Raw genomic sequence first — 17248 nt, forward strand, 5'->3', positions numbered from 1 at the left:
TATGGGATTCGTTTTATTTCATAAAGATAAAGCAACACTTTTTCAGAATCAAGCAAGAGTTTAAGATAAAAAAATAAAACTATAAGTTGCAAACAAATCATTTGTGTAATCATGTAAACTATAAGTATGTTTTCTTTGTGTTAACATATATTCTTGTTTGCAGTTCTCTTTGCTTCTTTCTCAATGATCCGACTTTTGCTCTCGCTGCAGCTCTTCTCGTTTATGCTCCCTCATTTTTTGTATTCGATTCTGACACAAACGTCCCAGGTGGGCGGGACTTTCAGGGGTGCGTCCCCATTGGCTACTCAGTTTTTGAGTGATAGCCCACTACACCACAGATCATACAGTGCAACTCATGGAGCAAACTCCGGAGTCCACTCGGTCACTCCTGGGAAGTTTTCATGAAAATATCGGACTCATCTCATGGATTACTGTGCATTATACTTGTGTTGTGTAGTTTATGCTTTATTCCAACTTTAAATATTTGAATACCTGAACACAATGCTGCTGTTAAATAATTTCCCAATTTGGGATCGATAAACTGTCTGTCTGTCTATTTATTTATTTTATAGATTAAAAAAACACATCTATATATTTTCAAGCTAAAGGTGATACACAATATAAACTGTATACTGTTATTTTTTCAAAGACATGTTACATTTCAAAAGCATGTATTGCTATAAGACAAACAATTAAAGACTGCTTTAATTTGACAAATTCTACAATATAAAAGTGGCAGATTTGCTTTACCCTGTTAGGCCCCGAGCCTGTTTTTCAGGTCTCAGGCTCGAAAATAACATTCCCAGAACAAATGACCATATCTTCCCTTCTAAAAGGGTTAAATTAATAATCTTTTTTCTCAAAGTAATGATAAACCTGTGAGTTGGATGTAGAAAAGTCAGAATCAATATAGATGTTTTTTATTTTAAATAAAATTCAGATTGAACATGGTAAAAAACTGTAAATTATAGTGTCCGTCCAAAAAATATTTTGTACTTATAGCTGAAAACTAACCTTGGATGATGGGTTAGTAGACTAAAAGCTTTAGGAATCCAAAGTACAACATATAATAAGTACCCTGTATCAAGATTGATGCAAAACAAGTGATATTTGACCTTTTTAGACAGATTTAGCAAAAAAACCCTCTTCTGGGGCCATTTGGGTGGACTTTCCTTATCTCTGGCCCCCTTTGTTCGATTTTGACATGTGACATCGTTTTCTGACCGTTAGAGCCAATAGAATCCAAGGGAAATCGTCCCGCACACACTCATGTTAATAAAAAAAAAGGTAGCCTCTCTGCACATGCTAGCTTGCCTTAGAGGGGAGAAATATCGCTGCTCTGATATCAAGCAACGGAAAAGCTGTTATTGCTTATGGATTATCAGAACATTTCAAAGGGGACGCAGTCACATTGGATTAACCTATGGATTAACTACACCATCGTTTTTATCGTTTTAATGCCATTGAAGACCAGTTTAGACCAGACAAAGACGAAGGTAAGCCATGTTAGCATTGTGGGCTATCTAGCGCCACTTGTTTTGATGTACGTTTTTGTTGATAACGTCGAGAGTTTATATCTTTCAGTATTGAGGTGAGCACCGTTATATTCTGTGTCTCCTTGCGATCATAAACGATGTGTTAGATGTGCACCTAGGATAAGTAATAAGGGAGCTAGGAGTGATTATCGGTGCAGTAATAGGTTAGCATTTTTCGCTCGGGTCATTTAGATGCTTCTTATCAGACTTGTTTTGGTAAAAATTGTTTATATCGTCAGTTAGCTGAGATTATTCCCGTTAATCTGGTATAACACATTAATAGGTTCTTAAATATTAAGATCCCCTGAGACACAGTGTCGTGAAAAAAAAAACTAAAGTACCCGCCGGCGGGGACCTTCGGGCTTAACAGACCAGACCAGTTGCATACCACATCCAACCCGATATCACGGCAAGACGTGAACATGTGACGATTTACCATGCTGGGAGACGTGAAGATGTCACGATTTTGTCCCTTCAAACGTGACAGCTACACGGTATTGTTAACCCATGTTAACCAGTGGAGAAATAACCGGAAATACCAAGCAAATGCTACCCCGACGTAATGATTTATTTGTTATAAGCCACACTCGATTACGCCGATTTTCTTGTTGCCCCAGCTGGTCGACACCTCTTTTAGCAGAAACAAAGGCAACATTAATGTATTACATCGATGTTAATCCGTGCGTGTGGATGTGGAATTAACGGACGTGACGTTGTGCGATTGAGTTGCCAAGCAACAGCTTCGGTTCATGTTAATTTACAAACTATTCAACTACAACCGTAGTTATATTTAAAAACATGTTAGAAGGCCTCACGAAATACTTTAATGCAAATTAAAATGTAAATGTGAAGGAATCAGTGGCGGCTGGTGGAAAATATTTTTGGTGGGGCTTTTGATATAGTGAGTAAAAAAATGTTTTTTGGGAGAAATTACCCCTTAAATTAGGACTTCTGGTGATGTAATGGCGCGTTTCCAGTGCAGCGCGGAGCTCGCTTTAATGCTGCGTTCAGACCGGACGCGATGCGAATATTCGCTTCGCTCTAAACGCTCCTATCGCATCGCTCTAGTCGCTCGAGTTTCACCGCGGCTGCCAGCTGTGTTTACTCGCATCATTCAAACAAGACGCGCTGGCTCGGGAGCTACAACTACAACAAAATGAACATATGTTACCGTGATTAAATTGTAATACACGTTTCTAAATGATGCCGACGTAACAACATACTGATACCGGTTAGTAAAAACCATGAATTAATGCTTTGACAAGTCTGAAGACAGACGGCAGGCGAAAAACCTTTTAGAATGCTTGTTTTCTGAATGGAGCTTGGCTAAGCTAACGTTATATATGCTCCGAACGTCCACACTCACAACAACGGCCTATACAGACATAAATAAACTAGCGACTGTATTCTCCATGACACAGACAGTCTGTGGTTTGTACTTGTTTAACTTTTGTCTAGTTTCTGAACAGATCGTATCGGCTGTTTGAAGAGCAAGCATGGGAAACAAAAGATAGTATTTACCTGTTTGCATCGTTTGCATCCAGCTAGCCTTGTTGATACGTTTTGTCTTTTTCACGAGCTTGCTGTGATATATACAAATCGGGTTGGTCCGGTCCAAGGTCTTTAAGTATCAATTTATCTCCCAAACTTCTCCTTTGGAAAGGATTGGAGAGTAGCTCTTGCACGGAATTGGGTGCGGACCGAGGTCCGGCGACTCCACCTGCACACCATTCTCATCCAAATACTGCGTCACCTTGGTCACTCACGAGTCTAAAAAACAACTCACGTAAGCAACGTGGGCGCCAACGTGAGCGCCCTCGTGACCAAAATATTTGACGGCGCTGATTGGCTGAAATTATGTTTCGACGGCACAGTTTACTATTGAGACTTTTGCAACGTGCTGGTTGCTGCTGTTTGTCTCGGGGGCTCCGCCCGGTAATGATAAACTAATGCCATGGGCAAGGCCAGGCAGGAAACATGTGACTTATCAGTTACTTTAGACATCGTAACACAATTTTAAACGAGATTTTATTGTAGATTATACATTTTACTGATACCAATTGTATGATATTTACCTTGTTCTTAAAAAATAAATAAAAAATTTAATATTTTTTTTTGAATGTGGTAAGAGGTGGGGCGGCGCCCCTAGCGCCCCTATGGGCCGGCCGCCACTGGAAGGAATGTGTGTATAACAAAATACATCGGTCATAAACGAAACCGGAAACAGACGTAGGCAAGATCCTCAGCTCGATGATTGGATGGTTATCCGCAATGCATGCTGGGATTTGGTGTTTATGTGATGTGAAATCTGAAAACGTTTTTAAAAATACAATAATACTTTATTCCGAGTGTGCTTGCTTTTCTCTTTGAAAGTCATCATATAACGGCATTGTAATACACGGTTCGGCTGCATTAAATATTACATATCTGCCGTAATTCTCTATTTATAGAGCCCTGCTGAGAAGACTTCTAGACAAACAGGAACAACTGCCGCCAAAACTGAAGATGTGACGTGGATCATAAAAATATAAGCAATTAAACAGCATCTTACATTTCTTTTCACACAATACATCTCCTTGCAGTATCAACACTAATTCGGCTGACTTTTATATTTGATCCAATTGGTAGATAGGCTGTATTTACACCATAACGATGCACAGCTGATAGAAAGGGACACCTGGTGGTTAAAGCACGTTATTGAATTGTATTATTTTATTATTAGATATTAATAGGAGGATTTGCAAAACAGACAAACTAATAAGGCTTAATTTAAACATTAAAGAGTACTTTAGGTTAAGATCTTCTTTTGAATAAGAAAAAAGCTTTAAGAAGAATATGGAGGGATGAAACCCTCTTGATACCGCAGGTCCTTCCTTCCTGCAGCGGTCAGACTTTACAACCAGCACTGCCCCTAGTAGACCCTCCTACACACACCACAACACAGACTATAACACCCCTTGCTGCTAAATACAAACCAACTTTGTGCAATATGTGCTATATATGTGCAATATATATATGCCATTAATAACTGTGTAATTTATACCTGGCCACTAAATGAATATATATATATATGCCGTTTTGTTTTTTATCTGTATTTTTGAAAATTATGTAACTTTTTATCTTTTTTTTAGCATATTGTTTATTATATTATAACTTAGTACTTTTTTAGCATATTGTTTATTTTTCTTATAACTTAGTACTTTTTTAACGCATGTAAGATATGCAACACTAAGCTGTCTGTGGCTCTTTCCTGCTGTAACGCTGCACATTTCACCTCTGTGGAACTAATAAAGGTATTCTGATTCTTTAATGGTCACACATGCAGAGCACACAGCACACACAGTGACATTTGTATCTACAGATAAATATTAAGCCTGACAAAGTACTTAACGTCTAATATATTGCTTTCCTGCAATGTTAACTATGTTTTAAGCACTTCTTTGTTTATTATTTGTTTATTATTAAACTGATATTATACATATGTATTATACTCTTATAAGATGTATAGTATAGTATAAGAAATGTGCAGAATGACAGTTTAATGGTGGAGTATACAAACATATTGATAGATGTCTTGTAATGCACTGTTGAGGAACCTGCGACCCAAGTTTTTCATTCATTGCATAACTACACAGTAGTTGTGTATAATATGATATGTCAATAACCTTAGCTTAGAAAATCTTGAAAGGGATGTGCAAACTAGTCATTATATACAATCTTTAATGAACTATTAGTAGAGAATAACGAGTAATGAATATACTTTATAGGGATCCTATTAATATCTAATAATAAAATAATAAAATTCAATAACGTGCATTGCGGCTAAACCCAATCATCGAGCTGAGGATCTTGCCTATGTCTGTTTCCGGTTTCGTTTATGACCGATGTATTTTGTTATACACACATTCCTTCACATTTACATTTGAATTTGCATTAAAGTATTTCGTGAGGCCTTCTAACATGTTTTTAAATATAACTACGGTTGTAGTTGAAGAGTTTGTAAATTAACATGAACCGAAGCTGTTGCCTGGCAACTCAATCGCACAACGTCACGTCCGTTAATTCCACATCCACACGCATGGATTAACATCGATTTAATACATTAATGTATTTGTATTTGTTTCTGCTAAAAGAGGTGTCGACCAGCTGAGGCAACAAGAAAATCGTCGTAATCGAGTGTGACTATTACAAAATAAATCATTACGTCGGGGTAGCATTTGCTTGGTATTTCCGGTTATTTCTTCACTGGTTAACATGGGTTAATAATACCGTGTAACTGTCACGTTTGAAGGGACGAAATCGTGACATCTTCACGTCTCCCAGCATGGTAAATCGTCACATGTTCACGTCTTGCCGTGATACCGGGTTGACCACATCTTACTATGTTGGTCTGAAGAGCTGAAGCATTCATTCATACACAATGGATACAAACTGTGTTGTCTCATTCTATATCCTGTGAGAAAATGATATACATTTAGCATTAAAAACTCGACATACTATTCCTAGCCTGAGGAAGATATGAATAATCAACAGATTTGAATGGAATCTCAAAAGAGTGATTATACAAATTACATTTATTGAAATTTGAAGCAGAAGATGAAGTCTCAAAGAATGTTTTAAATAAAAGGACATAAAACAAAAAAGGGAATAATAATAAAATCTATTACATGTATATGTAAAGACATTTGGTCAAATGAAATGACACTGAGCAAGTGATAACAGTAACGCCAGCGTGGAAGAAGATGGTGCAGGTCTTTCTTCATGCCCCCCATCCGTGCTGTCCCCTCAGAGGAAGTGGGAAAACGGGATAAGACTCTGGACACCACGCTGTCTCAATGATCCACACTGTTAATATAAGAGGAACATAAATGTTTTAGGAAATTAAAAATATTAGTTTACAAATAAAACTCAGCTCAGGGGCAGTCATGGACGGTAGGTTTTCCTACAAAGAGGAGCAGTAAACTCAGCCTCCATTGATCTTCATATCAAATTAGCATGTTAATAAAATAAGCTATCATGGCTTATACTTGCATATCTAAACAGAATCATGAAAGCACGTTGGTAGAGTCAGGCACACAAGTACGTTTGAGTGTGTGCGCCGGTGTCTGAACGCTCACGCACTGCTATGTAGCTAACTATTAGGCTTCTTAGCTTGCATTGTTATGGATCTAAAGGTAGCAAAAGCTAACTTTCATAGCACAGCTTTTATTTACTTCTCACTTAACACAATAAAGAAACAGACCATATAGTACAGCACAAACAATACAAATGATAAATTCTTACATATATTTTCACTTGTAGTATTATAATAACTGAAATGCTGGTTCTTCTAGGGGTGTTCTATCCACGCTCAGCTACCGCAGCTGCCTGCACTGTACAATTGCTGGAGGACTGGGCTGTCACTCTAAAACTGAGTAGCCAATGGGGACGCACCCCTGAAAGTCCCCATTGGGAAAGAAGCAAAGAGAACTGCAAACAAAAAAATATGTTGAAACAAAGAAAAAAGACTTATATGATTACACAAATGATTTGTTTGCAACTTATAGTTTTATTTTGTTAATTAAATGTATTTTGTTTGACTCAGTTTTTAAACTCTTAGTTTTGCTTGATTCTGAGAAAGTGTTGCTTTATCTTTATGCAACAAAACTAATCCCATAATAAGACTGCATGTAAAGCTTCAGAGCTGGCCTTTCATTAAAATACAAAAAAGAAACAATTTCACAGGAAACATGAGTCATATTTGAATTAGGTAAGTGACAGTGTATGGACATCAAGCAATGTCAGCATGAGAACATTCTGGAGACATGACTGTACTACAGGAAGACGACAACATGTAAGTAGCTTAGTAACAGTGTCAACTCCCTACATAGCAACCAAGGCCCCGATATGCCGTGAGAACCAAATTATCTAAAGAGGTCAGCATACACTATCCTAATAAAGTAGGCCTCCAAAGACCATTCTTGAAATTAGAAACAGCCGTTTGACTACAAATATACAAAATTGCGTTATATTCACTTAATTTTGTTCATCTGCAACAAATGGACCTTTCAAGCAATTGTCCTGTTTTTAAAAGGGAATTATTCCTATTTTAAAAGGTCTAAATTATGTCCCTATTGGACTGTGTTTGGGCAGTTTGATGAGTTAAGGAGATCCTGTTGGCAGAGTTATCTTTAAGGTGTGACTTTTAAAACGAACCAAATGCAGGACTAATAAGATGATTTCAAAGAAACTGCTCTTTCTACTTTCTTTCTTCAAAATTCTTTCATGACGGTTTGTATATTTGGATATTTGGAGCTAATATGCTCAGTCCCAGAAATAGGGGACTTGGAAATCAAAGCTAAAAGATTGCAAACCTGTACGCAAAAAAGACGAATTGGCTTGGACACACACACACACACACACACACACACACACACACACACACACACACACACACACGCACACACGCACACACGCACACACACACACACACACACACACACACACACACACACGCACACACACACACACACACACACACACACACACACACACACACACATACACACACACACACACACACACACACACACTTCAAAATCTAGTTGGGTTATATCACTGACGACAGGAAGCTGTTTGTGAACAGTTAAATAGGACAAATCTCTTGTGGTAACCAAATTATTCATTGTTGTGGCTGATGTGCCCTAGTTCTTTTGGAGAGTAGATAGAACAAATCATTTTACTTGGAATTGACACAAATGTCATTCGGCGTCAGCTCCTGCGTTGGCATGTATCACCTTGTGGTTATTTAACCAGGTAAACATTTCATTGAAAAATCTCCCTTTGTAAGGTTTAGTTTAAGTTGGGTCTGCTGCTCAAAGTAACATAACGTTGATCTGATATAACATCAGTGCAAGAAGAATAAATTCATCATACACATACGGTATGCATAATTAACACAGATTCACCCAAATTAAATTATCCTAACTCTGCCCTATTTGACACTTTAAAGTTTAAGGGATAGTGCAGCACTTATGCCTTTAAGATACACCTTTATTTTGAAATGTCCATGGCTTGACTTATTACACATTTCCATCCAAGGTCATCCCTTTCCTAAATAAACAGTAATTCAATTATTAAATCATTTTAGGGGCTTTTTATCAGTTGATGACGTGATACATGCATATGATATAATCTCAGGCCCCTGAATTTGATTAAATAAAACATTGTATCATGGCAGACTTTGTGATATCAGCAAATGGCGTGCCAAGGAATCAAAATGACATTATATGAAATTGAGAGATAACTAAAGATAATTGTCCTCAGAATAATTTCAAACCCTCAAAATACATTATAAAACTCTTTTAACAGGCTGATTAGTTCTTCTCATGACATGTAAACTCACCTTGATGTACTGTAAGTGTCAGTGGAGTTCCCCTTAAATAAAGTGGAGTTATTTTTTGTAACTAACTGACAGTAGCCTATACAAATAATAGAAAAGGGGAAAAAAGGTCAAGAACAAATTAAAGCGTCAAGATAATACCTTTTATATTTAGTATATCAACCTAAGAGGTGACGTGAAATACAACTAATTGCATAACAAATTCACAGAATTTTCCTGACAACAAAGAGGAATCTAACCTTTGTTTAAATTGTCTCTGTCTGTGTTATAGAGCTCAACAGCTCCCCCAAATGTCAAGAATTAAAAAAAAGTAAACTTTCAAAACATCAATCTGGATGTTGCATGAAAGGTAAGATGGTCAAACGCTATAGTTATTACGTTATTGCTATGAAAATAATTGTATTTTTATAGGGCAGACTGTGCCGGAAGATGAGCACATTGCTAATTAGAGACTGCTTCGAAACACGCGCCACACCGAGAGCATACTGAAATGGCTTTATTTTTAGACTGTGACAATTAAGAAACTTCTTAGAAACTATTTAGCCATAAAATAAACCTTCTAAAGAAAGTTCGACAGACCATCAGCAGCAGAAAGATGACGTATCGAATTCAGGATACAGATTTAATTCTGCAGCTATGGGTGAGTCAAACAAAACAAGCTGCAGGCATGTTGGGTAGCTAAGCACAACAAAGCACTGCAACCTCCTAATCTTTTCACATCTTTATCTCTGTCTTAGAAATATGTTCTCATGAACATTAAACATGTTATTAGTCTTTGTGTCTCTAAAGAGTTGGCTAATGCTAACATTAATTGGAAAGGTTTATTGTCAGAAAAGGCGGTTAGCTACAAGCTACAACTAGCTACAAGCTACAACTAGCTACAAGCTACAACTAGCTACAAGCTACAACTAGCTACTAGCTACAACTAGCTACTAGCTACAACTAGCTACAAGCTACAACTACAACTAGCTACAAGCTACAACTAGCTACAAGCTACAACTAGCTACTAGCTACAACTAGCTACTAGCTACAACTTTCTATTTTTTTCAAAAAAGCGCCAAGCAATTCTCTGCATGTAGTTTCTCAAATGTGACCATTTTAAAGGGCATGTTTTTGTTTTTTCGGTATAAAATGAAAAATATAGTAGCCTTGTATATCATTATAAAGTAAGTTCAGTTGAAGCATGAGGATAGAATGTTAGTGTCTTGATATTTCATATTAAAATAAAAATATTGCAGTATTTTGATGTTGAAGATATTGAACATTAGGCACAAACTACCAGCATCACTGTATGTGTGGTTTGTGAACTCCACTTGCTAATTCATGTACATAGCCTATACAGGTATACCTACTCTGTCTATGGCACTTTGAATGGCCTTGGGTTGAAATGTGCTATAAACTTGCCTTGCCTTGCCTATAGAGTGTAGTCAAAATTCCATGTCTTGAATTCAGAAAGTAAAGTACTTATAATGTTATGTAATGATTTTAGGAACCAGGATCTAAAATGTTGGTGCCACATAGTATTGATACTTGTGTAAACCACTAGATGGAGCCAAAATGGCTTATTTTAAATCAGAAAGGCTGCTAGGTATGGAATGCCGTTTAAGCGAAAATTAAATAAATACATAAATATGCCTATGAAATAAATAAGGTTATGAAATACATTCTGAAATAAACAAGGCAATACATATATATTAATGTACATTTTAAATACACATTTATTTATTTCAGGAGACATTTATTTCATAATGCCACATTTATTTATTTCAGGGGACATTTATTTCATAATGCCACATTTATTTATTTCAGGGGACTTGTATTTCATAATGCCACATTACATTTCCATTTCTTATATTCAAATAAACGGGGCGTGGTTAGCTCACAGATCCACCAACACTGACTCAATAGCTCTTGTTTCACACTTCAGTACTCTTAAGTGGTTTGCCAACCGCCAATAAACCAAACCGGTTCCGGTTCAAGAACCGTTCTTTTGCTTTTCTGGTGCTTAACTGGTTCTTCTCTGGTTCTGCTCTTTTTCCACCAAACCGGTTCCAGAGCTGGTCTGCAGCCTGATTTAGCTCTGATTCTTCCTGTTTCAGCCACAGCGGAGCCGGCTCTAAACACCGAAAACCGGTTCTTAGCTGACCCCACTTGGCTGAACCACACTCACGTCGGAGGGGGGGAGATTAACCTGAGCCATAATAACAGTTTATGGCGAGTACGGAAAATGAAAGTTGTAACAAGCAGTAGCGCTTAGCAAAGTGACTAGAACGCAACCAAACACTTTATAAAGTCAGGCAACACTAACCAGGCTTCGTGTGATTCTGTTTATTTGTACCTTATTTTGACCATCCGTTCGCTGTTATTGATCATTGTGGAGAGCAGGCAGACGTTTTGTTTTGTATTATAGCAGCTATCGGATGGAATCAATACATGGGCTGCACAAGTTGTCATGTCCGACTATCACAGGTAGAATCATAATGAAAAGGTAAAATGTGCCTGTAGAAAACGGCTTATGCCACAATAGGATAGCAACGAGTAGTCAAGATAGTGAGATTAGCTTCGGTTGCTGTTGCATAACTGCTTTATTAGCAATACAAGTCATTTGTACCATAAATTCTTAATGAAACTGTTTGACTCAGTCCTAGTTTGACTGCTACAATAACATGAAGAAGGCTACTTTTACTGTGTACTTTTTGGGTAATACTCTCTCAAAGTCCCCTCCTGAGAACAAAATCATGGCACTTCTGCTAAATTTGATGAGAGATAATATGAATTTTAGCCATAAATTCTTAATAAAATTGGGACTGTTGGACTCAGTACTTGTTAGACTACTACCACAAATACAATGAAGTACTTTTTGAGTAATACTCTGTCAAACTCCCTTCCCGAGTACAATAATGCATGTTTTTAGCTATCTTTGATGAGAGATAAAATGATATTTTGCCATAAGTTCTTAGTAAAATGTATACTGTTGGACTCAGTACTACTTGGACTACTCCCACCAGAACAAAGCAGAAAAAAACATGCATTATTGTACTCTTGTACAGCGATTACCGTAAAGGCGCTATTAACTAGAGACGGCTGAGTTGACCGCAGTTATGCAACAGTAACCGAAGCTAATCTCACTATCTTGACTACTCGTTGCTATCCTATTGTGGCATAAGCCGTTTTCTACAGGCACATTTTACCTTTTCATTATGATTCTACTTGTGATAGTCGGACATGACAACCTGTGCAGCCCATGTATTGATTCCATCCGATAGCTGCTATAATACAAAACAAAACGTCTGCCTCTCTCCACAATGATCAATAACAGTGAACGGATGGTCAAAGTAAGGTACAAATAAACAGAATCACACGAAGCCTGGTTAGTGTTGCCTGACTTTATAAAGTGTGTGGTTGCGTTCTAGTCACTTTGCTCTGCGCTACTGCTTGTTACAACTTTCATTTTCCGTACTCGCCATAAACTGTTATTATGGCTCAGGTTAATTTAATTTAATTTAATTTCAAACCTTTATTTAACCAGATTGGTCCCATTGAGATCATAGATTTCTTTTTCAAGGGAGACCTGCAGCATATAGTTTCCAGATGAAACATAAAACAATAAAGGACATCATACATTATATTTACAGGATACATTTACATAGTTATAGACATTTACAAGTGCCCATAGTATCAACGAGCATTTCATTTAGCCTAGCTTTAAAAACATGCAGAGGAATGAGATTGCTCAGTTTCAATTCTTGCTGAAGATTGTTCCAAGCAAGTGGAGCTGCGCACATAAAAGCTGTCTTACCTAAGACAGTCCTTGCTCTTGGCACATCTAACAATACATCATGCGATTATCATCATTCAGGTTAATCTCCCCCCTCCGACGTGAGCGTGGTTCTTGGTTCTTGCCGGGCAGCCAAGTGGGGTCAGCTAAGAACCGGTTTTCGGTGTTTAGAGCTGGCTCCGCTGCGGCTGAAACAGGAAGAACCAGAGCTAAATCAGGCTGTAGCCCGGAACTGGCTCTGGAACCGGTTTGGTGGAAAAGGGGCAGAACCAGTTAAGCACCAGAAAAGCACAAGAACGGTTCTTGAACAGAAACCGGTTTGGTTTATTGGCAGTTTGCAAACCACTTAAAAGTACTGGAGTGTGAAGCAAGAGCTATTGAGTCATGTGTTGTGGTGCTGTTGCTTTGGTCTGGATCTGTGAGCTAACCACGCCCCGTTCATTTGAATATAAGAAATGGAAATGTAATGTGGCATTATGAAATACAAGTCCCCTGAAATAAATAAATGTGGCATTATGAAATAAAAGTCTCTTGAAATAAATAAATCTGGCATTATGAAATAAAAGTCCCATGAAATAAATACATTTGTATTTAAATGTACATTTATATATATTTTTTGCTTTATTTACTTCAGAATGTATTTCATAACCTTATTTATTTCATAAGCATATTTATATGAATTGATTTAACTATGTTGCCAACAATATGAAGTTGTATTCACCTGTGAAACATAGCGGCCATTTAGCCACTTTTTAAAGGTGTAATTTAATGAGACATTTTGTACAAAATGGCGTGCACAAAGAAATGTTATAAATGACAACACTTAGAGAAGGTTTATTTCCACAAGAGAACATGTACAATCCCGAGAACAGTTCTTCGGTTCACACTTGAGGGGTGTATTTCTGGGGTCCCAAGTGTTGCAATTTGCAAATATGTGACACATTTAATCGGAGTCAACTTTGAATAGAGAAGCTAAGATCTCCCGCGCTTTGTAGCAGTGGGACGGGATTATGGTGAAGATTTGAATCATGGAACTGTTGGATGTTGGACTATATATGTGTGTGTGTGTGTTTGCCATCGAGTTGGTTTTACTGGGTTGCATCGGTATTGTTGCAATCGTGTTGTGTAACGCATTGATATTGTCCTGAAGGTTGTGATAGTCTGTTGCCTGAGTGTAGATCCTGTGTCTACAGGTGGTACCAATCCTAGGCCTTATTGTATTATATGCGGTGCGCGAATTACCCTAGTTGTTATTTATCTGAAAAAAACTGTCCCTGTCTACTTATAAAAACAAACTGATGCACATGCTGTGTGACATTATTGGTGATAAAATGAACTATTGTTTGTAGTAGATACTTGCTTTTTTAGATTTAACTATTAATAATTTAATCTTTTTAAAAAGTGCATTACTAGATATGTCGCATACATACCTAGTCATTGTACTGAGGTTTAAATAAACAACAACATACATGTCTACATGTCTACATACAATATTATGCAATTCTTTAAAAAATAATCCTACACCCTGCTAGCTTGGAGACTAAATACAGAGTCTTATTATAGCGTTGAGTTAAGAAATAGTTAATATCCCATTTTGGAACAAGACTCCTACCTCAGTGATTCCTTTATCAGTGTGGGTGTAACAAGAGGCTTTGACCAGAGCACAATGGCATCGTGAGCATGTATAGAGCAAGTTTAATAATAACTGGGTATTGCCACTGTAATGAGTACACTGCAAGATGTACCTTTTTTTTTTTTTAATAAGTCTGCCAGGTTTACTTTTATTTTAGTAGTGTTTCAAATTTCCAGGTCTTGTATTTCCAAGGAACCCACATAATCAAGTGTATCAAAGATGCCGCCCTACCGACTTACGGATGCTTCCTCTGTTTATGGACACTTATTTTGAAATGATATGGCATACAATTGACGACACTTTTATAATTGGAAATGACTGAAATCGTAAAAACTGGCTCTTCTGTTTACTCCAAACATTGCTGTTGTGGCTACAAGAAAAAGGAAACGGGCTTCCTTAAAGGTTTTTCCTCAGAGAATTGCTACTGGAAGCTGAATGTGAAAAATACAATAATACAGGTTACCTAATAAGACGGAAATGCCTTGTAGGGGAAACAGGGAGCCCAAGAGAGATTCTTCCTCATTTAGACTATGTAGGCAAGTGTAGGGGGATGAAGAAGAAAAAAGGGGACGGGATTAAGATTCTATATCTGCGTCTTGTTTTTAGATTTGGTGATGCTTTTTTTGTCTAACATCATGCATATCTCTTCACTTTCTATATCTTATTCTTTCTTTTTTGTATCCTTTTGGTTTCTCCCCCCCAATACTGGAGGCTTTACCCATGTATACCTGGCCTACTGCTTGTCATGATGTAAGCAACAGGATATTTCTTTATGTGCAAAAAATGGAGAGCGTTTAGGATCAGAAGGGGAGATCATAGGGTACCAGTGTAAATAATGAAATCCAGGACGTCACATACATACCTAGTCATTGTACTTATTTACTCACTACTGATCACCCATGATGTCTTGTTTTTTTTAATGCTTTCTGGACATAACTAAGTCTAAAAATGAACTGCAAACAATGTTATTATGATGGACGCTCCCAAATTTACAAGAGCTCACAATTCTGTGACTTTTTCTAGCATGGCGGAAAGAGAATGTGTCAAAAGGTCGAGGAAGAGTTGCATCCGATTCACAAAGTGTTTTTTGTGTTTTAAAAGCACTCAGTAAGGGCAAAATGTGCCAGCTTGAAGACATAATCCACAGTCTTAATATTGTAAGGGTATTTTAGAGGTATGTGTCTACAGTGTGGGTGTAACGAGGCTTTGACCAGAGCACAATGCCATCGTGAGCATTTTAGGGTGCAGGTTTAATAATGGCTGGTTGACGAAAACACTGAAACAAGGTTACTACATTGAATAAGTCAATTAGTATAGAGACTAAAAGCCTCATGACGTATTGACCTGCATTTTCCAATGTACATTTAAAATTAAAGAGACTACTTTCTTGTTTAATGGATAGTCAGGTAGAGATTTAAAGATATTGTATTTTCAAGAAACTTACAATATCAGTAGTATCATACTTTTCATCTTTTGTCTTTCAATTTTCTTTTGAACTGTATGGTATCAAATGTATACTTTCAGTTTATCAACAACAACAATACAAGTATTATAGACCTCCAATGTCTTCAGTTTTTATTCTAAGTAGTACACTTTTCTTTTTTAATATGGCTAATATGCGGTATAATACATACGTTTATTTATATAGTATGTTTAAAACGACCTCAGTTGACCAGTCCCATATTTTTAAGGATACAAACAGTGAGTTTATAATTGTTCTTGAATTTTAGAAGCAATATTTTAATTGTTGCTGACTATCTTTTGTGTGCAGAGTATGTTTAAATGTTCTTTAATGGAAAATAGATCGGCATTGTTGGAATTCTTTATAAGACATTCAACCGATTTGAAATGTTGAAGAGATGACACGTAAGGTAAGAAATCATATATTTTACTATTTTATTAATACTGTTTTAAGTGTTCATCTAGTGAAAGCAGAAGAGGATGTTTTTCTGACCAGTAAACGTTACCTGCTCATGTACAGTCAGCAATTTTGAAAACATGCAGGTTTAGTCAGCCCTGCTGTTGACTCATCTAGACATTGAATAATATGCCTTTAGGATTATTGTTGTATTAAAACAGTCATAACACTTTTATAACTTCTGTTCCTATTCAAAAAAGTGAACAATTATCATTAAAAATGCTTAATATTACTAACTTAACTAATCATTTTTAGTGCCAGAATGTTAAAGTAACATATTTGTAACACATCTTATTAGAATGTTCTTGTTCACATCAACCAAGTGTTTAGGAAGTAATTAGAACATTGTTTTTGCTTGAATGGTTTATGTTATATCTGTCCTTAACCATCATCACCATGACATCTGATTTTTCTTAGATTTTCAGAAAATCTAAGAAAAATTGGACTGTGTCAAGTTTACAGTAGATAGTGAATAATATTGACTTTTAAAAACTCTTTAGCTATCGTGGCTATTATTAACCACCCACACCTTCTGTTTACTGCAAACGTTGCCGTTGGCTAAAATGTTATTTCACAGAAAACATCTTCCAGAAGCTAGATATGGAAAACATCAAATATTAAAGGTTAACTGAGTATACGCTTGAACAAAAATATCAATGGAAACTGTGTTGAAATATCAGAAAAAATGTTATCTTTATGAAACATTTCTTTTAGTGTACACGGATCTGGTGTGCGTGTCGGTAAGGGAGGAAGCGGAGGAAGATGGGAGGGGATGTCCCTATCTCATTGAAAGTATAAATATCAAGAGTTGCAGGGAAGTAATGAACATATTTCTTCCATTGACAACGTCTTTTTCATCCCGGATAAGAACAAACTGTGTGAGTACTTGTTTTTTCTTCAAATATACTTCTAAATAGTATAAGAATTACATTTCATGTGTAATAACTGTAAAAAGTATTATGTTTTAAAATGTGTATAATGATCAAATATATTTTGATTATTG

General features: G+C 36.7%; 1 protein-coding gene across 1 annotated transcript in view; it reads left to right on the forward strand.

The window, feature by feature from the left end:
• Window positions 1–9366: 9366 nt before the first annotated feature.
• LOC117555552 (killer cell lectin-like receptor subfamily F member 1) overlaps window positions 9367–17248 on the forward strand; it is a 34705-nt gene continuing 26823 nt past the window's right edge. Inside the window, exon 1 of the mRNA XM_034230449.1 lies at window positions 9367–9556. Coding sequence (XP_034086340.1) covers window positions 9553–9556 — 4 coding nt within the window. The 5' untranslated portion in view covers window positions 9367–9552. The remainder of the gene's footprint in view (window positions 9557–17248) is intronic.

Source organism: Gymnodraco acuticeps, unplaced genomic scaffold (genome assembly GCF_902827175.1).
Source record: "Gymnodraco acuticeps unplaced genomic scaffold, fGymAcu1.1, whole genome shotgun sequence".
Lineage (NCBI taxonomy): Eukaryota > Metazoa > Chordata > Actinopteri > Perciformes > Bathydraconidae > Gymnodraco > Gymnodraco acuticeps.